Consider the following 26,122-nt stretch of genomic DNA (forward strand, 5'->3'; position numbering starts at 1 on the left):
GAATTATTGAAATTTTTTGTAATAATACCTACCAACTATAGTGAGGACAGTTTCGGTCTTGTCCGTCTGTTTATTTATCTTACAAATGTATTCGCCACTATCTTCGAGAGTTGCGCTCCTGATCGCTAGTCGACATACGCCAGACATGTCTTTAGAAATACTGTATTGTTCTCCATCCTAAAAAACATCAATAGAATTTCTTTTATACAAATTACTAGAACTATCTGAATATTAAATATTTATTCGAATTTTTGGCTTAATGAATTACCTCGAGTTTTGTTTTGCCTTTGTACCAAGAAACTTGTGCCATATTAGAGCTGACTGTACATTCCATGTAAGCTTCATGCTTGGTAAAACCGCTGCTTTTCTTTGACAACGGCTTCAAGAAAGTATACGTTGGATCGGGTTCTAAAATTTCATAACACAAATTTCATACACAAATTTTATTTGATGTAAAAGTTTGATTCTCAGGAAAAAAACATTTATCAAATATGTTACCTACCATCTACATTGAGGAAACCTGTACTAGATACACCGGCAATTTCGATTGTATATTTTCCAGTGTCTTCGACTTTAGGTCCAAGGATAACAAGCTGATAGCAGTCCTCTTCGTTTTTGAATTTATATTTCGACGATGGGAATAATTCCTGCAAATAAAAAACAAATTATCTATAGCATTAATTACTTCAATTCTTAACTCTATCTTTTTCCTATCTAAAAAAAGGCATGTAAAGTCGATTGCTCGCATTTCTCGAAGATCATTGTTGTCGCTTTTCCGCGATGCCAATTGGTTCTCGCTGCGCTTACTTCATGTTGCAAGAGTAGCTGTCATTGCAATTGAATTTTGACAGCTGTCAAATTTGTATAAATATTATCTATACATTTATTGTTGTAATTTATTTTTAAAAGGTAAAAAATAAAAAGTTAAGTAGCGCGCGCGAAGCACGCGTCTGTGGTGTCTAGTGGTATATAACCTTGAAATATTTTTTATATTCTTTGATAATAATGGTATAAACATTTATTTTAAATATTTTTATAAATGTTTATCATAATTTTTTTAATACCTGACAAACTCAGACATAAAAATATGTACAAATAATTTAGCTTCCAAAACGGACCAATCTCCAATTTAGTTCAAATTTTGGAAATTTCATTTAGTGAAAAAAAACATGCAAGGATTTTTGGCGACTCAAAAAAAATTTTTTTAAATGTCGGTAAGTAGGAAATCCATAATTTGTAGACAAAAATTTAAATGTGTGTGTGTGTGTGTGTGTGTGTGTGTGTGTGTGTGTGTGTGTGTGTAACCACAGCGAAGCAATGTCTTTGTTTACTTTTTTTATGGGTGTGCTTGTAAAATGAGTAAGTGTTAATTCCGTTACCAGACATTGTATTAAAAACCTGCAAACACATGTGAACTTTACTTCGTTTGCAGTGTGCACATGGGTTAGCGACTTGGATGGGGTGCGTGCGTGAGTGAGTGAATGAGTGAGTGAGTGAGTGAGTGAGTGAGTGAGTTAGAGTGAATGAGAGTGAGTGAGGAGTGAGTGAGAAGTGAGTGAGTGACTGAATAAAAGTAAGTGAGGAGTGAGTGAGTGAGAGTGAGTGAGAGTGAGTGAGAGTGAGTGAGAAGTGAGTGAAGAGTGAGTAAGGAATGAGTGAGTGAATGAATAAGAGTGAGTGAAGAGTGAGTGAGAAGTAAATGAGTGAGTGAGTGAGTGAGTGAGTGAGGAATGAACGAAAAGTGAGCCGGGAGTAAGCCGGGAGTGAGCCGGGAGTGAGCCGGGAGTGAACGAGGAGTAAGCCGGGAGTGAGCCGGGAGTGAGCCGGGAGTGAGCGAGGAGTAAGCCGGGAGTAAGCCGGGAGTGAGCCGGGAGTGAGCCGGGAGTGAGCGAGGAGTAAGCCGGGAGTGAGCCGGGAGTGAGCGAGGAGTAAGCCGGGAGTGAGCCGGGAGTGAGCCGGGAGTGAGCGAGGAGTGAGTCGGGAGTGAGCCGGGAGTGAGCCGGGAGTGAGCCGGGAGTGAGCCGGGAGTGAGCCGGGAGTGAGCCGGGAGTAAGCGAGGAGTGAGCCGGGAGTGAATCGGGAGTAAGCCGGGAGTGAGCCGGGAGTGAGTCGGGAGTGAGCAAGGGGTGAACCAGGAGTGAGCGAGTGAGTGAGCGAGGAGTGAGCCGGGAGTGAATCGGGAGTAAGCCGGGAGTGAGCCGGGAGTAAGCCGGGAGTGAGCCGGGAGTGAGCCGGGAGTGAGCGAGGAGTAAGCCGGGAGTGAGCCGGGAGTGAGCCGGGAGTGAGCGAGGAGTAAGCCGGGAGTGAGCCGGGAGTGAGCCGGGAGTGAGCGAGGAGTGAGCCGGGAGTGAGCCGGGAGTGAGCGAGGAGTAAGCCGGGAGTGAGTCGGGAGTGAGCGAGGAGTAAGCCGGGAGTGAGTCGGGAGTGAGCGAGGAGTGAGCGAGGAGTGAACCAGGAGTGAGCAAGGGGTGAACCAGGAGTGAGCGAGTGAGTGAGCGAGGAGTGAGCCGGGAGTGAATCGGGAGTAAGCCGGGAGTGAGCCGGGAGTAAGCCGGGAGTGAGCCGGGAGTGAGCCGGGAGTGAGCGAGGAGTAAGCCGGGAGTGAGCCGGGAGTGAGCCGGGAGTGAGCGAGGAGTAAGCCGGGAGTAAGCCGGGAGTGAGCCGGGAGTGAGCCGGGAGTGAGCGAGGAGTAAGCCGGGAGTGAGCCGGGAGTGAGCGAGGAGTAAGCCGGGAGTGAGCCGGGAGTGAGCCGGGAGTGAGCGAGGAGTGAGCCGGGAGTGAGCCGGGAGTGAGCCGGGAGTGAGCCGGGAGTGAGCCGGGAGTGAGCCGGGAGTGAGCCGGGAGTAAGCGAGGAGTGAGCCGGGAGTGAATCGGGAGTAAGCCGGGAGTGAGCCGGGAGTGAGTCGGGAGTGAGCAAGGGGTGAACCAGGAGTGAGCGAGTGAGTGAGCGAGGAGTGAGCCGGGAGTGAATCGGGAGTAAGCCGGGAGTGAGCCGGGAGTAAGCCGGGAGTGAGCCGGGAGTGAGCCGGGAGTGAGCGAAAAGTAAGCCGGGAGTGAGCCGGGAGTGAGCCAGGAGTGAGCGAGGAGTAAGCCGGGAGTGAGTCGGGAGTGAGCCGGGAGTGAGCGAGGAGTGAGCCGGGAGTGAGCCGGGAGTGAGCGAGGAGTAAGCCGGGAGTGAGTCGGGAGTGAGCGAGGAGTAAGCCGGGAGTGAGTCGGGAGTGAGCGAGGAGTGAGCGAGGAGTGAACCAGGAGTGAGCAAGGGGTGAACCAGGAGTGAGCGAGTGAGTGAGCGAGGAGTGAGCCGGGAGTGAATCGGGAGTAAGCCGGGAGTGAGCGAGGAGTAAGCCGGGAGTAAGCCGGGAGTGAGCCGGGAGTGAGCCGGGAGTGAGCGAGGAGTAAGCCGGGAGTGAGCCGGGAGTGAGCGAGGAGTAAGCCGGGAGTGAGCCGGGAGTGAGCCGGGAGTGAGCGAGGAGTGAGTCGGGAGTGAGCCGGGAGTGAGCCGGGAGTGAGCCGGGAGTGAGTCGGGCGTGAGCCGGGAGTGAGCGAGGAGTAAGCCGGGAGTGAGCCGGGAGTGAGCCGGGAGTGAGCGAGGAGTAAGCCGGGAGTAAGCCGGGAGTGAGCCGGGAGTGAGCCGGGAGTGAGCGAGGAGTAAGCCGGGAGTGAGCCGGGAGTGAGCGAGGAGTAAGCCGGGAGTGAGCCGGGAGTGAGCCGGGAGTGAGCGAGGAGTAAGCCGGGAGTAAGCCGGGAGTGAGCCGGGAGTGAGCCGGGAGTGAGCGAGGAGTAAGCCGGGAGTGAGCGAGTGAGTGAGCGAAGAGTGAGCTGGGAGTGAGCGAGGAGTGAGCCGGGAGTGAGCCGGGAGTGAGCCGGGAGTGAGCCGGGAGTGAGCCGGGAGTGAGCCGGGAGTGAGCCGGGAGTGAGCCGGGAGTGAGCCGGGAGTGAGCCGGGAGTGAGCCGGGAGTGAGCGAGGAGTGAGCCGGGAGTGAGCCGGGAGTGAGCGAGGAGTAAGCCGGGAGTGAGTCGGGAGTGAGCGAGGAGTGAGCGAGGAGTGAACCAGGAGTGAGCGAGGGGTGAACCAGGAGTGAGCGAGTGAGTGAGCGAGGAGTGAGCCGGGAGTGAATCGGGAGTAAGCCGGGAGTGAGCCGGGAGTGAGCCGGGAGTGAGCCGGGAGTGAGCGAGGAGTAAGCCGGGAGTGAGTCGGGAGTGAGCGAGGAGTGAGCGAGGAGTGAACCAGGAGTGAGCAAGGGGTGAACCAGGAGTGAGCGAGTGAGTGAGCGAGGAGTGAGCCGGGAGTGAATCGGGAGTAAGCCGGGAGTGAGCCGGGAGTAAGCCGGGAGTGAGCCGGGAGTGAGCCGGGAGTGAGCGAGGAGTAAGCCGGGAGTGAGCCGGGAGTGAGCCGGGAGTGAGCGAGGAGTAAGCCGGGAGTAAGCCGGGAGTGAGCCGGGAGTGAGCCGGGAGTGAGCGAGGAGTAAGCCGGGAGTGAGCCGGGAGTGAGCCGGGAGTGAGCGAGGAGTAAGCCGGGAGTGAGCCGGGAGTGAGCGAGGAGTGAGCCGGGAGTGAGCCGGGAGTGAGCCGGGAGTGAGCCGGGAGTGAGCGAGGAGTGAGCCGGGAGTGAATCGGGAGTAAGCCGGGAGTGAGCCGGGAGTGAGCGAGGAGTGAGCCAGGAGTGAGCCGGGAGTGAGCCGGGAGTGAGCCGGGAGTGAGCGAGGAGTAAGCCGGGAGTGAGCCGGGAGTGAGCGAGGAGTAAGCCGGGAGTGAGCCGGGAGTGAGCCGGGAGTGAGCGAGGAGTAAGCCGGGAGTAAGCCGGGAGTGAGCCGGGAGTGAGCCAGGAGTGAGCGAGTGAGTGAGCGAAGAGTGAGCCGGGAGTGAGCGAGGAGTGAGCCGGGAGTGAGCCGGGAGTGAGCCGGGAGTGAGCCGGGAGTGAGCCGGAAGTGAGCCGGGAGTGAGCGAGGAGTGAGCCGGGAGTGAGCGAGGAGTAAGCCGGGAGTGAGTCGGGAGTGAGCGAGGAGTGAGCGAGGAGTGAACCAGGAGTGAGCGAGGGGTGAACCAGGAGTGAGCGAGTGAGTGAGCGAGGAGTGAGCCGGGAGTGAATCGGGAGTAAGCCGGGAGTGAGCCGGGAGTGAGCCGGGAGTGAGCCGGGAGTGAGCGAGGAGTAAGCCGGGAGTGAGCCGGGAGTGAGCCGGGAGTGAGCGAGGAGTAAGCCGGGAGTAAGCCGGGAGTGAACCGGGAGTGAGCCGGGAGTGAGCGAGGAGTAAGCCGGGAGTGAGCCGGGAGTGAGCGAGGAGTAAGCCGGGAGTGAGCCGGGAGTGAGCCGGGAGTGAGCCGGGAGTGAGCGAGGAGTAAGCCGGGAGTAAGCCGGGAGTGAGCCGGGAGTGAGCCAGGAGTGAGCGAGTGAGTGAGCGAAGAGTGAGCCGGGAGTGAGCGAGGAGTGAGTCGGGAGTGAGCCGGGAGTGAGCGAGGAGTGAGCCGGGAGTGAGCCGGGAGTGAGCCGGGAGTGAGCGAGGAGTGAGCCGGGAGTGAGCCGGGAGTGAGCGAGGAGTAAGCCGGGAGTGAGCGAGGAGTAAGCCGGGAGTGAGCCGGGAGTGAGCCAGGAGTGAACCAGGAGTGAGTGAGTGAGTGAGCGAGGAGTGAGCGAGAAGTGAGCGAGGAGTGAGCGAGGAGTGAGCCTGGAGTGAGCGAGGAGTGAGCGAGGAGTGAACGCGTGAGCGAGCTGGCGAGTGAGCGAAGAGTGAGCGAGGAGTGAGCGAGTGAGCGAGGAGTGAGCGAGGAGTGAGCCAGTGAGTGACTGAGTGTGTGAGTGAGTGAGTGAAAAAGGGTGCAAAGAAGGGAGCAAACGAGCGAACGTAACTAGATAAATATGTAGCTAGGTAGCTAGGTAGCTAGGTAGCTAGATAGCAGTAAGTATGCAAGTAGGTATGTATGTATGTAGGTAGGTATGTAGGTATGTATGTATGTATAATTAAACTTTACATTTTTTTATTTAAAATTGCAGAAGACGTTTGATTAATGTAAATGAAAGATAGAAAAAATCAAATTGCAATTATTATTTTTTTTAAAGTAAAAAGTCAAATAGCGCGCGCGCAGCGCGCGCTTGTAATGTTCTAGTTATTATAAAATTTACATTATATAAAATGTTTTAATTAATTATAATGTGCAAAAAATACTTACGTCCTTTCGGAAGAACCATTTTGGCTTGCAATTTGGTTTCGAAAAGTTCGCTTCGAAAGTGACTTTCTTGTCTTTGCCTTCCTTGGCGTATTGATCCACCAGTGGCTTCAGAAAACTTTCTTGTTTCTACGAAAAAAAGATCATTGATCAATTGTAAATCATATTCGGAGATTAGCTGAGAAATCCAACAGTATTGTTCAACATCGACAGTGATCGCTTTGCCAGGCTATAAAAAAAGATAATAGAAAAAATCTGCGGAAAAATCGAAAAATAACGTCGCTGCCTTTCCGTACTAGTAAAGGAACGGAAGGCGAGAACGACGGAAAAAAAATAAACGGAAACGAAGTATCTACGACAACGGATTTAAAAAAAAGGAAATTTCAGAGAAAAACATTTGTAAAAAGTTTGACTGATTGTTCGACTTAGCTGATTGGACAAGCTTGTTTTCAAGCTTGTGACTTATCATGCTTATTACTGTTAAAATCTGATGTTAAATGGTTTTGAGAAGAAGAGTATGTGGGCAAAATTCCTTGACAAAAATAAAAAACATATTCGTCCATTGCTTGAGCAAAAGGTACGAGAAGATAGTTGCTGAAGAAAGCGTTGTTTATGATACATTTAAGAGACGACACCAATAAAAAATAATATTATTTGATACCAAGGAATCCAACTGTGAATATGTCTGACGTTATAATCGATCTAATTTTAATTAAAATGTATGCGGTAAATCTATAAAATATTTTTTAAAAATTATTTTTTAACAAAATCAATAACTTTAAGATATTGTGCTTAACAGCATATTTTTTTATCATTAATCCAAAAAACATTTTAATAAAATATATTCAACTGTAATTTTATTTATTAATATATTAATAATTTAATTACTGTAAAAAAAGCTTTTTTCTAATTCTATATATTAACAATTTTATAAGGAAAATTTATCACAGATTAGGATCCTTGCAAATAAATTTTAAATAAATATAAGTAGAGTATTTTCTTAGAAAATAAAGAAAGATTAGATAAAGTGAAGTTATAGATCGAGCTAGAAGATGCAATAGAAGCGACGTAACTTTTGAACTTAAGTAATTAATAAAATAAAATTTTTATTAATCGAAGAAACAGCGATAGAATTTGGGACAAGACGATTAATTTGTATCAGAGAGTCGTCGAGAAAAAGAGCAAGTTCTCGAGCAAGTCAGAGAAAGAAGATAGATAAATCATCGAGTTTCGGAAGACTGTCGAGGCAACAGCGACAGGCACACAGACAGTCAATATCACATAAAATTATTGATGGAGAGTTCGATTCACGTGAGAATCGGTCCAACCTCCGTTTTGGTGAAGTGATGCAGGGTTGGCCAGTCGGGTATTAATTCGGCCAGAGATGGCCTACGCGATCCACTACTCTAGAAACAATAAAAGACCGCGATCAATAGTACCTCCCCGAAACACGTCATGTCAATCTTGTTCGCTGATCATTTTCAGCGGACAGCCACGATGGGCTTTTATTCCCAATTTAGCTGTCATTGATAGCCCTATTAGTGCTTAGTTTCATAAGTTTCTGATTTTCTTATAATATTTCTTATAAAGAATAAATCGTCACTACTCGTCATTATGAGTTATGCATAATTAACTGTACTTATAATTATTTATAAACAATTATAACAAAATTATAATAATTATTAATTTGTGTTAAGTTGCCACAAAATATTATCAAGTGCTACATCAAATATAGCTAAATGTACAATTATTATCACAAAATGTTAAATCACTTAAATATTGCGAATATTACTATTTTTAGTAAATTACCGTTCTATTTTCATTCGTATTGATTCGCAAAGTTCTGCAGTTTTTTAGCAAAATGAGTCACATAACAAAGCGAAGTGAGTTGATAAGGATGTTATTTAAATAATTTATGTATATAATTTAGTGAGACTTGTCTTTCTATTTGTTTTGAATAATAATCTATATTATTATGTATTTTAGTTCGAAAACGTTTGTGAAAGCATATGCATGCGTGAAGATAAGCATATGTAATAGTAAGTTTCATTTTTAATCAAGCTAAGCGTGAGAAACACAGATAATTCAGTAGCAATTTGTTAATTTTTAATTAATCTGCACAAGAATTCATGAACATTATCAGCAAATTTATATTTGCACCTCTGTTTCATAATTTTTCCAAAATTTTTAAAGATTATTTAGAAAAGCGCAGGCCAAAGAATTCTCTCAATCGTAAATAGTCGCAAGAATTTTAAAATATTCTTTGAAAATGTTACGAATTTTAATGTAGTTATTGTTTTACGAAATTTGATTAGAACGAATGCAAATATAAAATTCTTGCGAATAACTGACTGGCTCTCGTTTTTACCGATTTATTCGGTTTACATCCTCAGTCGGATTGATGTAACACCTGCCGTAATGATACAAAGAGAATCACAATTACTTTAAACGCCTATATCGCGCAATCTTTTTGTTGTGTTATAACAACACAATTTTTATGTCTTATCTTGCTCAAAAAAGCAAGGTTCAGAAAATCCAAAGAACACGAGGGTATTCTGGCAAATTATAAGTGTCGAAACGTAAAAAGTTTTATCAATATTTTTCCTAATTTGCACTTTGAACAATTACACAATTTTTTTAGTGCAATATCTAAATAACGGTATGTGCCGTGATATTCAAGTTTAATTAACCAGAATACCGCGCAAAGGAAATAAAAGCCTTGCGGGGCGGTTCTGTTTCGTGGCTTTTTGGAATCTTAGGATGCATTGCTTTAAGATTTTTTTTCGCGAACCTTCTCCTTGGCGTGTGCCGCTAGCTTTGGCCAGTCGACGATTAGCTCCTGCAAACTTGGCCTGCGCTGAATGTCGAAGATATCCTGCATGCCCGGCACACACACATTATGGTTAATGCCACTCTTATACAATTAGCCAATACCGATTAAAGAACTCTGATATAAAATTATTTAAAATTTATTTAAAAATTAAAAAAAAAAGAAAAGATTATACATCTATTTGTCAAACATTTTTTATTCACAGCTGCAAAATTTATTTTATCAGAGTTCTTATCTTTTCTATAATACTTCTACACGTTTAGAGATAATGCTTTTCTCCTAATATGAGAAGTGTCACATGCAACGGGTTCGAAACAATGCCAATTTTGTCACACATTTTATCAACAATTTACATTCTTTCTTCTATTAGCAATTTTCAAGTTTTTCAGTTACGTTGATTATCGTGCTTGCTTGTTAATAGAGAAATGTATAATAAATGTATACATATACAGCCAGCCTTCAGCGTGGCAAAATAATTTCCATATATTTTATAAAAAGGCAAATATTCATTAAATTTAAATCAATTATTAGCACACCAAAGTCAGATGTATTGATCAAAAATTTAAATAATAACTTAAACAAGCAAAGAAGGCTAGATGTAATTCAAGTTCAGCATTAACTCTAAACTATAAAAATGCATATGTTAAAAATTAGAAGAGAAAGTTATATCGCTTGTGCGAAGTGAAGGCAGGGGTAAAGTAAAGAATTTATATGGCATGGTCAAAATTTAGATAATGCTAAAGAATGTCACAAGAATAGAATTTTAAGTATTCTGATTATGATCAGAAAATCATTATGTTTTCTCACTTTTTAATTGTCAATGTAAAATTATCTATTTTTATTATAATTTTAATCTATTAATATTTTAAAGAAATTAAGATTGTAGGTACAAACGTCTCGTTAGTGTTCTAAAGTCGTGATACTATCATTGCTATTACGGAATTTATTATGCGAATCGTTCGAAAAAAACCTTGAGCCAGCTCCAGTTAGTTTCACCCTTCCTGACGAGAGAAATTCGAAAGATCTCCACACCTTCTGTTAAGATGACAATTTCCTCGCCGTCTTGGAACCAGCTCGATCCATGCACTTTGCTTGGCGACTAGGAGATAGAGGTAGCAAAGAAGAGAAGAGAAATAGAAAGAAACAGGCAGAAAATGCGCTCTGAGAGCTTGAAGAAGTACCATCTTAAAAAATTACAGCTCTATTAAGTTGCCTTTATTTATGCTAAATGCAAAAAACATTTTTTTATATATTTATTTAATTATGTACCTAAAAAATTAAAATTTTTTATTATTTTTCTTCTTATTTTAATTTTTCTCTAATATTAAACAGAAGAGAATACCTTAGTTATTACAATATAATTGTTAGATAGAAATAAAAAGGAAAAAAAATTTCAAATTAGAATCTAAATGTATAGCGATAGCAGATAGTCCAACAAACAGTGTTAGATTTATATGTATGTACATCTAACATCGATGTATAATGTCATCCGTTTTTACATTTATAAAAACATCATCAGGCTGTTACTAGACGTGCTGAAATTGCATTCGCATCCATTACTACATCAATGACGTAATGCGTCCCTGGTTTCATTAAAAAATATTACGGGAAATAAATTTATTAAATTTGTTTTAAGGCTAGAGATATCCGTATAAGTTGAATATGTTTATAATATAGCTATATCATATTTAGTAGTCTTATATTAATTAAAAATTTAACTTAATAATTAAATTTTTCTGCACATAATTGACATCATTTACTTATGTATGTGTTTATATAAAATTAAATAAGAACACGTACCCTTTCCACTTTCTTCAATGCAGGCATAGGTTTCTCGACTTCTTTCAAATCTACTTTTTCTTGCTCGGCCTCTTCTCGTGCCCATTTCTGATATTTTCTCTTTTTCAACATGGCACGGAAATCCATACCACTGGCGTCTATTATAAAATTCATACAACAAATTCAAATTTATGCTACAAAAATAAATCTTAGGCCGTCCATTGATCGTTCAAATTTGAATATATTAAATGTAATATAATATAAAACGTGTATCTAAATTTTTTAGACATAAATAAATGAAATAAATAATCTCTGTCCGTCGAATGCTTTTTATTCGATATTCAAGCTTTGTAGAATTAGACCGACTCACCGGAAACGTAAAGCTGCATCTCGGCAGAATCCTCGCCATGGATATTGCTTACGACGATCTTATAAGTGCCCTCGTCGTTGGGCTTCGTCTTCCTCATGCAGAGGGTGATCGTGTTGGTCTCCGAGTCCGTGAGGAACTTGAAGCGGCCACCCTCGATGATCTCGGTGATGCCCTTGTAGAACTTGAAAGTTGGCGCGGGCGTACCCTCCACCCCGACGCTGATATACGCCGTCGAGTCTGCAAAAAAAACGCCAATAGAATTAACATTAATCGAAAGTGATTTAACAGAGTAAAACATCATTATTATTATTCCCGCAATCATATTCGTTTTGGAACAGTTATTTTCTTAAGTTTTATAAAAGTAAAGTACATTACCTTCGACGGCAGAGTACGATTCTTGGACATCGACGATCTGGGGTGGTCCAGCTGGTCCCACATCTCGTAGAGGTGTGCTAGGTAAATTGATCATATTCTCGAGGTCCGCCACGCTGGGTCTTCTGACGTCCGCTGTACTCGGACGCCGACGCTACGTTATTCAAATAAAAATGTGAGCAAATTTACACGCATTTTGCTATCATGTTTAACATAGACATTAAAAAGCTTTTTGAATAAAAGCGAGAAAATGTAAAGCACGGCGCGCGACGACTTCCGCCGAATTATAAAATTACACTATAAAAAATAAAAAATTTGATTTTGATGATGATAAAAATCAATGTAATTAAGATCAAAGAAACCTAAATCATTACCTGTTAAGTTTAATACATACCTAATAATATCATACAAAAAACTTACAGTTAGAATATTCAATTATTTTCTACAAGTGTTTCTTTTGATCTTAATTTCCATCTTGTTACGATAAAAACTGACTTCATTACATTGTAGGTTATTTTCTTACAAAACACAAATTAATGAAAAAGTGAAAAAAATGGAAGTCGCCGTTATTGCTTGAAAAATCTGCAGCGCTCATGCGATTTCGCATATTTTGTACATTTTAATTATTACTTACGTTTACTCACATATAATCATCGTAAGTTACGTTATTTACAATTGAAAATTAATTCACATTATTAATCAGCATTTCAATCGTTAATTCACAGTGTGTTAGTCACTAAATCAAGTAAGTTTCAATAATATTAGTGACAATGCTAAAACACATGTTTTTCTCAAAATACATTGATTAGCAAGATGGGACTGAAACATAGGTAATTTTACGTGATGACTTTCCGGTTTTCGTGGTAAATTCTTCAATCGCATGATTTCAAGGAATTTTCTTACTTATAATAATATCTAACAACAATTATGTAAAATTAGCAATTTTAACTACTGTTAATCTTTTAATTAAATTTTCATATTTTGTATCATATTTCTTACTAAATTGTTCTAAAGTTTAGACAATATTAACTTATATTTTTCTTTCTATATTTCTCTTTACATGCACTAAAAATATTTTAGATAATTAATTAAATGTAAATAAGAATACCTTGAATATACGCATAGTCGGACAAAGGAAACAGAAAGGAAACGTATTAATTGAATGAATAAGATTGATGAAAGCAGGAAAATGTAATTTTAATATTTCTTAAAAAGATTTGTTTGGCCTTTTTAAGTAACAAAAAATATAAATAATACCAAAGTCAATTTGCATTGATATTTTTACGTCGTTCCTGCTTTCAGCTTTAAAAACAAATAAGAGATGTTCGTTCGATGATGAAATTTGTATTTTTATTACGATGATAAGATTATGATATTGGTGCGTCGTTGCACACTCAGTACGTGAAATCATGACAAAACGCATTTGTCACGATGTGTGAATCGCAAAGCAAATGTGCGATTTACGAGTTACGCGTTACGGGATAAGAATTAAAGCCGGTACATAATAGTTAATCGTTATTTACATAAAATCGTCGTTGGTCAGAAGACTTTTAGACAGGATTATTTCAATTGCACGAGAAGGGACAACTTTGGAAAATAAAGAAAGTATAAAAATACAAATTAAAAATAATTAGAAACATTAATTCTCTTTTGTAATGAAAAATTAGACAAATATTATAATATTATATTATATGTCATATTTTACTTCTAATTATCCCAGCTAGTGCAAGCTAATTCTATTTCATGACAATCTACAGTAGGAGTCGTTAGCAATATTTTTGGCTTGTACTCGCAAGCCGTCGATGTTAGAAAACATAAAAATACATTAATATAAAAAATTAACAAAAGATACAGAAAGTTAGGGAAGAGAAAGAGAAACGTGGATTCGACATGATGTGTATGACGTGAATGACTGTTTTTAATGTTCTGGCGATGAAATGATTGCTTACTTTGTAAATCAATCTGATCTTCATCAATTAAATTGCCGTTCAAGTATTCTTCTAACGGAAAATTCAGTTATTAGGATTATTTACAAAGAGACACGTTACACTATCTACACGATATGCACAAATACGATATCGTACATTTACGAATCAAAATGATAACATGGAACAAGTGTAGTTTTTCTTTTTAAAGATCGACATCGTATTCGTGTGACGATGAAAATGAAAATATTTCAATCGAATCTATTTGACATATAGTGTGAGCACGATAGATATTTACACCTATACATAAAATTCTACATAAATAAGTTATTTCACACATATATATTCTCGACATAGAAGAGCAAATTTCTCAGTTTCAAACTTATCACAGTGATATGCAAAATTGTAAAAGAGAACCGGAATCTCCAACATCAATTTTTTAAAAAAAAGAAAGAAATTATAAAAATTTGTTACAAAATATTTGATATCATATACACAATTTAAAAATAATTTTGCGTAAATAATGAATTACTTTTGTCAACAAAAAAAAGAGATAAACTGAGATCCACAAAATAATCTTACGGAACAAATTCTTAGGCGTTTTATTTCACTTGCTGGAGTATACCGTGGACACTAAAATAATGTTGCATTACTGCGACAAGTCTGATACCGAATACTGCAACTACTTAATTTTTAATGGTGGTAGATCTCACATAAACAATTTTCTTGAAACGCAACGAAACTGATAGGTCTGATAAAAAGTATGTTAGCAATTTTCCCTCGCAAATTAAACAAAGTTAACTCCAATTTCTTACCACCATTACAATTGCATCTAAACTGCATCTATATAGCCGCATAAAATGTACAGGTGTATCCGCTCGAACTAATAAGCAGAATTTTCGCAACGTAGCCGCAATGAGCTTTTTCAGACGTTGCACACTGAATCGATTCATACATGTTTTTAATTCTAATTACAAAGTTTGCATAAATCGATGCAATGTAAAAAATGCATCGTCTGTAAACGCATTTCGTCAACGTTGACTATCGCGAGGAAGTGCTCTTTGCAAAATATTTATAGAACAAATATACAGGTTTAGAATAACATCCAAAAATTTTATTCGCATAAAATCAATTTAGTTTGGGAACATCTTTTTAATAGAAATATGAAAACTTAACAAAACTCAACAAAATAATTTCAACAGATCTTTACGTCAAATTTTTTATTTTTCGATATATTTTAACTAAAATTAATTTCAATAAAATTATTTTCAAAAAAAAATTTTTATGTGGAGTAAAATATCAATTTTTTACTAAGAAATAATAAACTCTTTATTAATCCAACTCATATAAAGAAGATTTTTAGAAGTTATTCAAAAACATCCTGTATAGTATCCAAATTTTAAGCACAATAAATAAGAAATTAATATCGAGATAACGTATGTATATAAATGTATATAATACAAAATAATATAAAAATATACATATGCGTACACGCACAACATAAATATTGTGCTAACCTCTTTTTCTTGCAGAGCGCCTGGTCGGCCGAGCTTAGTCTGTGTGTGGTGCGTGAAAAAATAAAAGATGAGATAGAGACAAAGAGGTAGAGACAGAAAGAGGGGGGGGGGGGCAGAGAGAGATTAGAATTTTCAATTTCTTGGGGTGGAGGGGTAACTCACCCGAAATGAGCTTTTATCTTGGGAATATTCTCAATATAACAGGGGAAGAGGGGATAATTTATCTTTCGATATGTGAGAGAAAAGAAAACTCGGATTATTAATCAGTAAATTACTTGCCAATATGCTCTTGCGAACATATAATATTAAAAGATATTAAACCGATTAAGAATTACGGTATTAAACCGCAGTGGTTGAGAAAATAGCGGCTAGCGTGTTTTACAATAGCGGCAGCAGCAGCAGCGACAACCTCAAAAAATCTCAGTTAAAAACATGTCGCAGAATTATTTTTTAAAATTATTATTAATATCATCATTATGTCATGTCGTCATTATTATTATTATTAATATTATTATTGCCGTCCCGTGGTAACGCGTGGTGTTCCTTTTGCCTCTCTTATCAGGGGCCTCACCTTTCCCTAGCCGAGTACGTCTTTAGTTTTCGTTTTAGTTATTGGGGTTTTTTATTATCTTGTCTTTCTGTGAGCGACATAGGGACGAAACACGACGCTTAAAAATCATGAGGGTTTAGGGGAGGGGGTGGCGAAGAAAAATAGAAAAAATCCAAAAGGGTAATCCATGAGAGGTAAAAAAGAAAAGAAAGAAAACAGGGCGATACATGATACGCAAGATTGTTGGTGACGATACTCTGAGCAGGTAAGCTTTGTGTTATAGCGAACACAAATCTCACCTTTGTTTCCAACACCTCACCGGGTCGTAACCTTCCCAACTGCAAAAATCACAGAGACGAATACATGAGGGTCAAGTGACTGCTCGTCATCATAAAGATATTCCTCTCGTCGCTTTTGTTAACGCGGATTTTGATTAACGCTTCCCGACAGACTTTTATACAGGACGGACATCAAGATAATTTTTCTCTTTTACAGAAACAATCGGCAAAAAGCGATGATTCCAAAAATGGAAAACAAAAATGCTCCTGCGTTGCTGGCTTCGCTGTTTCTGTTAAAGGGCGAAAATTGGCTCTTCTTGCCGGGTTAAAAAAAAGAGCTGCTTTTATTAAACTTTCGAAGGGGAGGGTGGGCTGGCAGAATCTCGGTAAATATCCGAGGATATGGAAGAAATGAGAATCGAGGGGTTGTGGAGGGACGAGGAGAAAGAACGTTCGCGGTTGACGAACACAAACGGGGCTTGGTGGCTGTTTCGAGGCTCGCCTTACCGACGTTTCGACGGCTTGTGCATTTGCATTTCTGTGCGGTGCATTGCTAGATAGTACGGTGCGATTCGGCAGTGCGCAGTGTCAGCTAACACGTCAGTATGAGTTTACGTGCAACCCAGATTGCGTGTAATTATATGAAAGAATCGGATCTCTTGAAGAACGAATCGCCATTCGCGAATATAATCTGAGAACTGCATCTCGATTATCTCGAACTGATCATGTCGAATTTTTTATTATATACATGCAAATATTAATTTTGTGTTATAATTTTATCGCAATTTTATAGTATACAATTGCTTTATAAATTAATTGGAATAAAATATAATTATTATTTTCAATACAAATATTATTCTTTTACAACATAAAGGTTCGAAATAGTCAAATACAGAAGCGAGGGCGTATCAGTAGTCACGATGTTAACTAGAATAAATAGAATAAATAGACGTTTTAATTTTGTCTCTATAGTTTATTTTTTTTAATTACCTGTTAATAAAAATAAAAAATTAATATTTAAAAAAATATTTTCTAGCAAACTTATTTAAGTCCGAGTAGATATCTGGCGTTTCCACTTTCGCGTGACGAAAACGTTCAAATCTACCTGATTCACGAAAGAGTATGCGAGGCAATAATTCAAATCTGATAGCGATGACATTCGACTACTGACAAAAACAAGATAACAATTAATTGTTTCGCGAGGTCGCTTGATCGTCAGGCATGATTCATACATCTTCGTCCGGACATTTATTAACGCCGATGCCTGTCTACGGCGGCACAGCACTTGCCAAGATTACCTAGTGATCTATCGGGTGGAAATGTAAGCCAGGGAAGACTCGAAACCTTGTATGTGAGTTGATTAACTGACAACTCGACGCGCACACGGACAAGCCCTGGCTTCCTCCGTTCTCCTTATCTTGCATTATTAATTAATATTATTGTTATTATTATTATTGTCGTCAAAAGTATGCATAGACTTGATTGCAACAGATCCGTGCAGAGATGCATTTGTTTTTTACTCGCTGGTCAGGTCTTGGATTATGTATATCGAAACATCGAAAGACACACGAGAAAGTTTTGCTCCAACATCTTTTACTTAACAAATTAAATGACAGGATCTTTCAAAATATCTGTTAAGAAATATGTTTCTTAAAAGTAAAAGATACTGGTACTCTTTCACGTAAAAGTTTTCCGCACGTTATCGTCGGGAATTTAACTGTTCGGTCTCAATAATGTGCTTACTGTAATTAATCAAGTAATCAATTATTAATATATTATCATAACTATTATCGTGTCATAAAGTGCATGATTAAATTCGAAACGATGCGTGCGGATTTCGTGCATCGTGTGCCATAAAGTACGACCACAGTAAGTAAATAGTAGTAACGAGCAGGCAAGATCGGGCGAAGAGAATTGTGATGGAAAAACTTCGTAATTGGTAATAAAAATTAACAGTTCATTTGCTTTCTCTCGTAGCACAGATGCTTGGATCAATTCTCTTTGCCTGATAATTCCGGTAAGTGTGTACGAAAGAGTGTGTGAGAAAAGTAAGTAGAATAAGTGCATTTGGTAATCGAGTAAGGTTGCAGACGAGACATTCGCTTCCGCGTTTTATTTTTTCAGTGATTTATCTCACCTTGCGCTCGTCCACCACCTCTCCGGGACGAAGCTTCCTATGCTCCTATGGACCAAATCTCTATTAACCACTACTGGTAAAGATGGTTCGTATGTGCACGTGTGTGTTTGTGTTTTGCGTGTGTACCGATGCTGCAACATGTCTACGTTGTATAATATAATCGTGTCGGCGTTTTGTCCTACTATCCTGTTGAACGTATCGAAATGCGTTCCCCGCTTTATCTTTATCTTGAAACCGTACCAAGTCTCGGGAAATCAACTAAAATTAATTACATCAACGGCAAGTTGTGTGCCTACTTAATTTTAGTTACTTTAATTAATACTGTTCTGCTGTTTTCATTCCTGAAAGCGGCTCTAATTATAAGCCGTCAAGCTAAAAATATTTGTTGAGGTTGTAACGCTAATTATAATTTGCAAAAGATTAGTTTAAGATAAAATTTAAAATGTTATATTGAGACTTAATGAGATATCTGATGTTACGGGGAACGCCTTCGATCGTTTCGCTCTCAGCTGAGGTAATCCACGTAATCGGCAATTATCCGTGTTTCTTCGACGTCCTTCTTCAGGAAGCATCCGTTTAGTTCTTCAGGAATTCTCTCTTGCTTCCACAAGTCAATATTGACCTTGGATATCCTCGATATTATCGCATCGCAAAGGGGTTGCTTTTCGTTCTCTTTTTCTAAGAGAACTTTGCTGACAACGGGAAATAAACAGATTTTTCTCGAAAGTAGAAGGGACAGGAAGGAGGAAAGGAGTATGCTTCAGAAGCTGGTCAAATCTGGATCTTTCACTGATGTGACACACTAAATCTAAATCTCACGCTTGCTGACACTAAACGCGACGTGCGTCACTCGACGAGCTTGTCGTCGGGGATTCACGGCGCGTATCTATCATGAGTACGACCACTAAGACCATCTCACTGGACTTACACTATAAAACTCAAAAAAAAGCTACAAAAAATCCTAGGGCCAACCAGCAGTAGCCAGTCTACCTACTTGTTCGTCGAGTGTCTTATGCAACTCATTAATCGTCTACCTAATGGGACTCGTACTTTGCACTCTGAAATATATCTAGTATAATATAACACATTGTGTAATATAGAAAAGGGTTGATAATTTTATATATTAAAAATTTGTAATCTGTATCAAAAATAAAGATTATTAATTTAATAATATTAAAATAAATATATTTCAATTAATTTAATGTGTTTATATACTTTCTATATTCAATATAATTAATTTTAAGATATTTTTAATTTAAGAAATATGTATTAAGAAATAAAATAATTTAAAATAATCTTTCCAAATTATGAACAAACAAAATTATATATCTCGTAATCAATGTATATATTTAAGAGTGTAAAATACCGTATCACCCATTTTGCTTTACGTGTGATGGAATAACAGAAACTAAAAATAAAATAATCTTTTTAATAATAATGAGAAGATAGAGAAGACATCAGCTTTTAATGAGATCTTGATATTGATTTGTGGTTTAATATTTTACTAGAATAAATCCATCACGTCACAATCATTTATTTCTAGACTTTGAAACTAATTGGAACAATGTCTGGCGATTTGACAAGATTCTTCCAATAAATTAACAAGTTCAGTAACGATCTTAGACATCAGTAAGATTTTTGCGAAGCAAACTGGGTAATCTTTTATAAGCACATAAGAATGCAACAATATTCTAAGCTTATAAAATTATGTTTTTATAATAACTTGGAATTAATTTAACTTTGTTTTAGTATTCAAATCAGAATTCAAATTCGAGATTTATGTGCGAATACTATAATTTACATCGGTATCACTTTGTCTTGTAATTTTTAATTTGTCCCATGATTTAAAATTTATGAATTAAAGTTAAAATAATTTTCTTAAACAGTTTGAAAAAAGACTAAATTAAAATATTTAAATATGTCACTTTTTTGTTTCTGTTGCATTCTTCAGCTTAGTCCCCTACAAGGTAGTCTATATACTTCTGCAACCACATGGTACATTCCGTAACATACCTCGTCACTAATGAGCAAGCTAGGCCTACGACCCAATTCCTCAGGCGGTATGAGTGAACCACGTCGACTGCTGGTACCGCTTCCGGGTGCTAAAGAGCCCTTCCTGCTGCCAACCGGTGTCACGTCCTTGATAACTTCGATCTTAGGTGTCTCCGGCGCTTTAATCTCGGGTAACTTCGGCTACGATGATGGAAAATTAATCAAAAATTAATAGCACTTGCTTCGTATCAAGTTTTTTTTTAAAGATTAAATAAAAAATTAAAGTTCTTTAAACTTTAATAATGTTAATTTAGTATGTCTTCAGATTACATCAATTACACAAATCCATAAATTAATATTTTTCTCCATGATTGACAAAAAAATAATTTATCCTGTACATTAATAACAAATAATTTAGATAAGTACAAAAGTAAAAGTCTACGCTTTATATAATTAATAAAAAAATGATTAATAATTTAATATATTATTAAATAAACATATATATTACATTTATTAAATTTAAATATTTATAAATTGAAAGATGAAGCAACACAAAATCACGGCTATATTAAACGATGTGAATAGCTTAATCCACAAATACACTTTAATGACTTCTTAATCAATAAAAAGTCACTATTTGATTGAGACCCCAAAACGAATTTCACGATGATTGTAAATTGGGGACTCGTATTAACACGGTGATTTAACACGATCGCGTACATAGGGCGATTACGACTAACCCTGTGATTCAAATCTGAGGTGCCGTTGGGTCGGTCGCAATAAGGCCGAAAATAGCAATCGACGTTTTCTCCATCCTCGACGGCGACGATGGCGGCGAAGACGAAAAACCGATTTTCAGGGGGATGATATACGAGCATTCATCCGCCAAAATAGTTTTGTCGCGGGCGCAGCGTCGCGCGTTGCACAGGAGGCATTCATCGGTTGCCAAAGCAAGATTCGGACCAGCTGATTATTACCCTTTTCCGTTTTCTCCCCTGCCCCTTTCCCTAACCATTCGTAATGCGTTAATTGCAGGTGGCCCGAGAATATTTGCGGCGCGGGAGCAATACGTTTTTGATGAGAACAAAAACTAAAAGACTGATTCATGCCGAAATACCATTTTGTCATAATTTTGGAAAAGATCACGCTGATTCTTAAGGATTATTATTAAATATATTGTCACGCGTTATTAAATAATTTAGAATTTTTTTTAAATAATTTGATTTTAAAATTAAATAAATGTATGCATAAAATAATTATAAACTGTACAGTTAAAGAATATACCTCGAGCAATTCTACGCAAAATATTGATTTAAAAAAAACATTAACTTATTGTTATATACTTAATAATTATAAAAATTAAAAGTAATAATAAAAGATATATACATATATATAATAATATTAAAATTATTTATATTATACATATAAAATTTCTTCGTTATTTGCACTTGTGTATAGAACATCCCGTGCAAGTATATTTTTAGACAATTTTTCAGAAATTTTCACCGTCCTTCCAAGTTTATCAAACGAGCGACGTGAGTTTGCACCTCGGCTATAATTAAACCGTAAATCGGGCGTAAAAATTAATTATCCTGAACCGCGTATCGCGAGACTCGATCAAAAACGTACTCGAATGACATGGCGATTGCGAAACTCGCAGGATTCCTCGTGCGAGTTGGCAATTTAGCAAAATCATATTTCATCTTTATTATTAATAAACGACAATTGCTTACCTTAGAATCGAATTTCTGCACGGAAACATGAAAATTAAAAAAAAAAGCATAATTAGTAAAAAATTTAATTAACATTTAATTTATTTGTTAAATTTTCTCTATGAGTGCTCTTTAATATTCTTATAAATCTCTAATTCTAAAAAAGTTTTTAATAGCTTTGTTGTAATCTTTAATTATTATTTAATATACATTTTTAATTATTTCAGTACAAAAAGAATTATGTAACATTGTTCATGTACAGAAATTTTAACTGCCTTTTTACCTGTGTGACTGGTCTATCGAGCTTCGTTTTGTCGCGAGGAACATATTCGCCAAAATCAAATTCCTGAGGTTTCTCCAGGACAGGCCTTTCATAATCCGGAATCTCCGGGAGTTCGTAGTTCGCTTCTTTCGCCGCCTTTGTTGCTTTTGCCTTCTTCGCATCGACCTTTTCCGTCTTCTCAGTTTTCTGCATGAGAAATGTTCAACGATATAGAATCGAAAAGACTCATAAGGAAATTAACACCGTTACGTGGCAGATGCTGATTTAATCTCCATACAAATCGCCAGTAGCAAGGAAAAATGAGTATCGCAGACAACTTTGTAATAAAGAGTAGAATAAAGAAAAATATGTGAAAACAGAGAAGATTAAAAAATATCAATCTCTTAAAAGAGATTTTGCATCGTATTAACATCATTATTAACATGGACAGATTAAGTGTAAATCACAGAAGAGTTAGAACACATCGAGAAAGATGAATGCAACGTAGAAAGACTGCTTGGAAATATGCCGCATTATGTAAAGAGTATAAATATTATTCAGAAAAAAGATAAGTAAAATAAAATATTATTTAAAAAGAGAACATATAATTAATTTTATTTGTATTAAAAACACGAAGTGAGAGAAATATTTTGACGTATGTACATACAGAGACAAAAATGCGCACAAATATATTTCGGCGCTGTTTAATAGTGCGAAATTAGACTGCTGCAAGTTGAAATTTAAATAGAAAGTTTAAAGACACAGAGAGCGCGACATAAAGATTGCGCGGCAAGATCTCACGTTGATTCCCTTTAGCGGGACTACCTTAAGTTCCACCTTGCCATTTTCAGCCTGTTGAGGCTGTTTTGCATCCTTTGTAACAGGTTTAAGCTGAATCCCCTGAAAGCTTTCAGTTTTTACTTGCTGTTTTGGTGGTAAACGGGATTTCGGTTTGATCTGGGTGGCGTCCTTTGGCTGTATTAATACATTATTGTTAAAAGAAAAAGAAGCTTCACGTGAAATATCGATATGTTCGCTTTGTGGTATATCAAAATCAAATCTCGAGAACAAAGGGTGCACTATCTAATCTAATATTATTAATGCTACTCAAATCAAATTAAGTCTCATAATACTAAATAGAATATTAAATCAAGCATTCGTCTAATACTAATTTCTACAACTAATTTCGTTATTGTTTCTAATATATCTACTAGGGGTGATATATTACATTACTTTAAACAATTGTCAATAGATATAACAACAAAAATGAAATTACCTTAAGCTCGATTTTCTCTTGAGTTTTCTTATCCTCCTCAAGTTGCTGAAACGAATAAAAGCTTGACATTAGTTATATACACTTTATTCTATACAATAATAAAATATTTTTTAAATATTTATAAAAAGGAAGATAAAATTTTTTTTCTTAATATTAAATTAGACTATTATGATTTATAAAGTGCATGATTATATCATTTATAATTATTATTAAATTTTACGTTTTTTATAATTACCTTGACAGATTTCAAACTTTTCCTGGTGATCTCTTCTTCCTTCTGCAAATAGAGATATAAAAATTAAATAAATCAATTTTAATAAAATGTGTTCCTTATGTAAACGTAAATGTTAGTTGTATATATATTGAGTATGTGTTTTATCGGGTGTACCTTTGGTTCTACTGGTTTAGGCGCAAGTTTTGTTGCAGATTCCTCTTTCTATAAATAGCAAAATTTGTTTTAATTTAATGTTTTATGTATTTCTTTCAATATTAATTTAACTGATATTAAATTAATTATATTAACTTATATTAATTTCTGAATATTTAAAAAATTTTGTTATAAATTAATTTGTGAAATAGAGGCAATTATTGCAAGATTTTTTTTAGACCAGCGCAAGTAATGTTTTGCTTTTGTTAATGTCTTTTTGTGCATTGTAGTAAAAAATTTAAACAAAATGTATTAAAATATTAAATATTTTAGATAAAAGATGTAAATCTTCAATAGCGATATAAAATGCTAAACAATTTTCAAAAAATTTATATCTTTAGAATTAGTATTTGTTATATTCGGTATTTGTTAATTTTTATAAGTTTTACTTTTTAATAAAAATTTTAGTTTTAATAAATATGTAATAAATGTTTAATGTACCTTTATTTCATCCGGTTTAGGTTTTGCCTTTGGCACTTCCTAAAAGTGTGATGATTAATTTAAAGTGTCTCTTATTTGCCACATTTATTTACAATATTCTATGCTCTTTTCTTTTGTCAAACGTGAACTACTCTTGTATAAGTGTGTATTCCTGCAAGATAATGCAGATTTAATGTACCTTTATTTCCTCTGATTTAGGTTTGGCTTTCGGTTCCTCCTAAAAGTATTTGTGTAAAGTATTAATGTTATTTTTTATGTTAATGGTTGTAATCTAATTAAATCAATTATTAAATTGAATAGTAAATTTAATAAGTTTATTTAATAGTGTGAGGTATACAAAAAGTGTTTTGTGTACCTTTGGTTCATCTGGTTTAGACTTGGGTGCCTAAAAGTGTACGAATAATTTTTAATAGTGTTCCTCATTTGCTACCATTTTTATTTTATTGTATTCTCTGTTACTTGTGAAAATCCATATTACAAAATGTATATAGTATATGGTTGAGTATACCTTTACTTCCTCTAATTTAGGTTTGACCTTTGGTTCCTCCTAAAAGTGTATGTGTAAGGTATTAATGTCTTATTTTTCATGTTAATGGTTGTAATTTAATTAAATCAATTAGTAAATTTAATAAGTTAATTAATAGTGTAATAAATAGTGTAATATATATTATACAAAAAGTGTTTCGTGTACCTTCGGTTCGTCTGGCTTAGACTTGACTTCCTAAAAGTGTACGAATAACGTTTAATAGTGTTCTTCATTTACTATCGTTTTTATTTTATTGTATTTTCTGTTATTTGTGCAAGTACATATTACAAAATAGGTATAGTATATGGTTGAATATACCTTTACTTCCTCTGATTTAGGTTTGGCTTTTGGTTCTTCCTAAAAGTGTATATGTATAAAATGTTAAGGATCGTAATATCTAATTAAATCGATCATTAAAGTTAATAGTAAATTTAGTAAATTAATTTAATAGTGTAATATATACAAAAAATATTTTGTGTACCTTCGGTTCATTTGGTTTAGACTTAGCTTCCTAAAAGTGTACGAATAATGTTTAATAGTGTTCCTCATTTGCTATCGTTTTTATTTTATTGTATTCTCTATTACTTGTGCAAGTACATATTACAAGATATGTATAGTATATGGTTGAATATACCTTTATTTCCTCTGATTTAGGTTTGGCTTTCGGTTCCTCCTAAAAGTGTATGTGTAAAGTGTTAATGATTATGATCCAATTAAACCGATTATTAAAATTAATAGTAAATTTAATAAGTTAATTTAATAGTGTAATATATACAAAAAAAGTTCTGTGTACCTTTGGTTCGTCTGGTTTAGTCTTGGCTTCCTAAAAGTGTACGAGTAATGTTTAATAGTGTTCCTCATTTTCTATCGTTTTTATTTTGTTTTTATTCTCTCTGTTACTTATGCAAGTACATATTATAAGATGGGTATAGTATATGGTTGAGTATACCTTTACTTCTTCTGCTTTAGGTTTGGCTTTCGGTTCCACCTAAAAATGTTTAGAATGTTTAAATGTAGACAAAAATGTTTCAAGTTATGCATTCATGGCACGCGGTTAATACAGCTGATGCTCATTTTTCAAATGTGGTGCAGTTTTAGAAAAGAGCATTATATTTTATGTATTATGTTTTAATTATAATATGCATTATTATTATTATTATATATTATCTGTAAATGTCGGTGTTAATCGCGAGCGAAAAAATTGTTACAAATAGAAACATGATAACAGTGCAATTGTTTTATATACCTTTGCCTCTCCCGGTTTAGGCTTGGCTTCTTCCTACAATATAGTAATGGTGTTTTTAAATTTTGTTTTTTAAATGTAAATTTTATGTTTAATATGTTATATTTAATCCGCAAAATTTTAAATATGTAATTTAAGTAAAATGAAATATTTAAAACAATCTTGTTTTTTTTTAATATGTGTACTTTAGATTTTCATATACCTTCGGTGTTTCCTGTTTTCCGAGAGTTTTCGTTTTTGTGATCGGTTCCTCTTTCTAAAAATATTTATATATTGTGAGATTATTTATATTGTAAAAATATGTTCCTGTTAAAAAATGTATA

General features: G+C 37.0%; 1 protein-coding gene across 23 annotated transcripts in view; it reads right to left on the bottom strand.

The window, feature by feature from the left end:
- The window catches only part of LOC105834791 (twitchin), a 95,585-nt gene that overhangs the window by 38,105 nt on the left and 31,358 nt on the right, over nucleotides 1-26,122 (bottom strand). For 6 of the 23 annotated variants that reach the window (XM_028190021.2, XM_028190022.2, XM_028190026.2 and 3 more), the window contains 28 exons: nucleotides 26,002-26,055; nucleotides 25,803-25,835; nucleotides 25,506-25,544; nucleotides 25,350-25,379; nucleotides 25,191-25,229; nucleotides 25,038-25,067; nucleotides 24,875-24,913; nucleotides 24,722-24,751; nucleotides 24,539-24,577; nucleotides 24,386-24,415; nucleotides 24,209-24,247; nucleotides 24,031-24,069; nucleotides 23,551-23,598; nucleotides 23,398-23,439; nucleotides 23,163-23,207; nucleotides 22,712-22,861; nucleotides 21,908-22,093; nucleotides 21,646-21,660; nucleotides 19,934-20,113; nucleotides 17,921-17,965; nucleotides 14,956-14,994; nucleotides 11,517-11,667; nucleotides 11,142-11,378; nucleotides 10,793-10,929; nucleotides 6,166-6,291; nucleotides 503-647; nucleotides 269-408; nucleotides 33-177 (listed from right to left, as the gene is read on the bottom strand). In XM_028190021.2, the coding sequence (XP_028045822.1) occupies nucleotides 33-177; nucleotides 269-408; nucleotides 503-647; nucleotides 6,166-6,291; nucleotides 10,793-10,929; nucleotides 11,142-11,378; nucleotides 11,517-11,667; nucleotides 14,956-14,994; nucleotides 17,921-17,965; nucleotides 19,934-20,113; nucleotides 21,646-21,660; nucleotides 21,908-22,093; nucleotides 22,712-22,861; nucleotides 23,163-23,207; nucleotides 23,398-23,439; nucleotides 23,551-23,598; nucleotides 24,031-24,069; nucleotides 24,209-24,247; nucleotides 24,386-24,415; nucleotides 24,539-24,577; nucleotides 24,722-24,751; nucleotides 24,875-24,913; nucleotides 25,038-25,067; nucleotides 25,191-25,229; nucleotides 25,350-25,379; nucleotides 25,506-25,544; nucleotides 25,803-25,835; nucleotides 26,002-26,055 (2,272 nt within the window). Of the gene's footprint in view, nucleotides 1-32; nucleotides 178-268; nucleotides 409-502; nucleotides 648-6,165; nucleotides 6,292-10,792; nucleotides 10,930-11,141; nucleotides 11,379-11,516; nucleotides 11,668-14,955; nucleotides 14,995-15,804; nucleotides 15,844-17,920; nucleotides 17,966-19,933; nucleotides 20,114-21,645; nucleotides 21,661-21,907; nucleotides 22,094-22,711; nucleotides 22,862-23,162; nucleotides 23,208-23,397; nucleotides 23,440-23,550; nucleotides 23,599-24,030; nucleotides 24,070-24,208; nucleotides 24,248-24,385; nucleotides 24,416-24,538; nucleotides 24,578-24,721; nucleotides 24,752-24,874; nucleotides 24,914-25,037; nucleotides 25,068-25,190; nucleotides 25,230-25,349; nucleotides 25,380-25,505; nucleotides 25,545-25,802; nucleotides 25,836-26,001; nucleotides 26,056-26,122 lie in introns of all 23 variants that reach the window. The other 17 variants (XM_012677516.3, XM_036290827.1, XM_036290829.1 and 14 more) reach the window with 11 other exon arrangements.

The sequence above is a fragment of the Monomorium pharaonis genome, chromosome 8 (genome assembly GCF_013373865.1).
Source record: "Monomorium pharaonis isolate MP-MQ-018 chromosome 8, ASM1337386v2, whole genome shotgun sequence".
Lineage (NCBI taxonomy): Eukaryota > Metazoa > Arthropoda > Insecta > Hymenoptera > Formicidae > Monomorium > Monomorium pharaonis.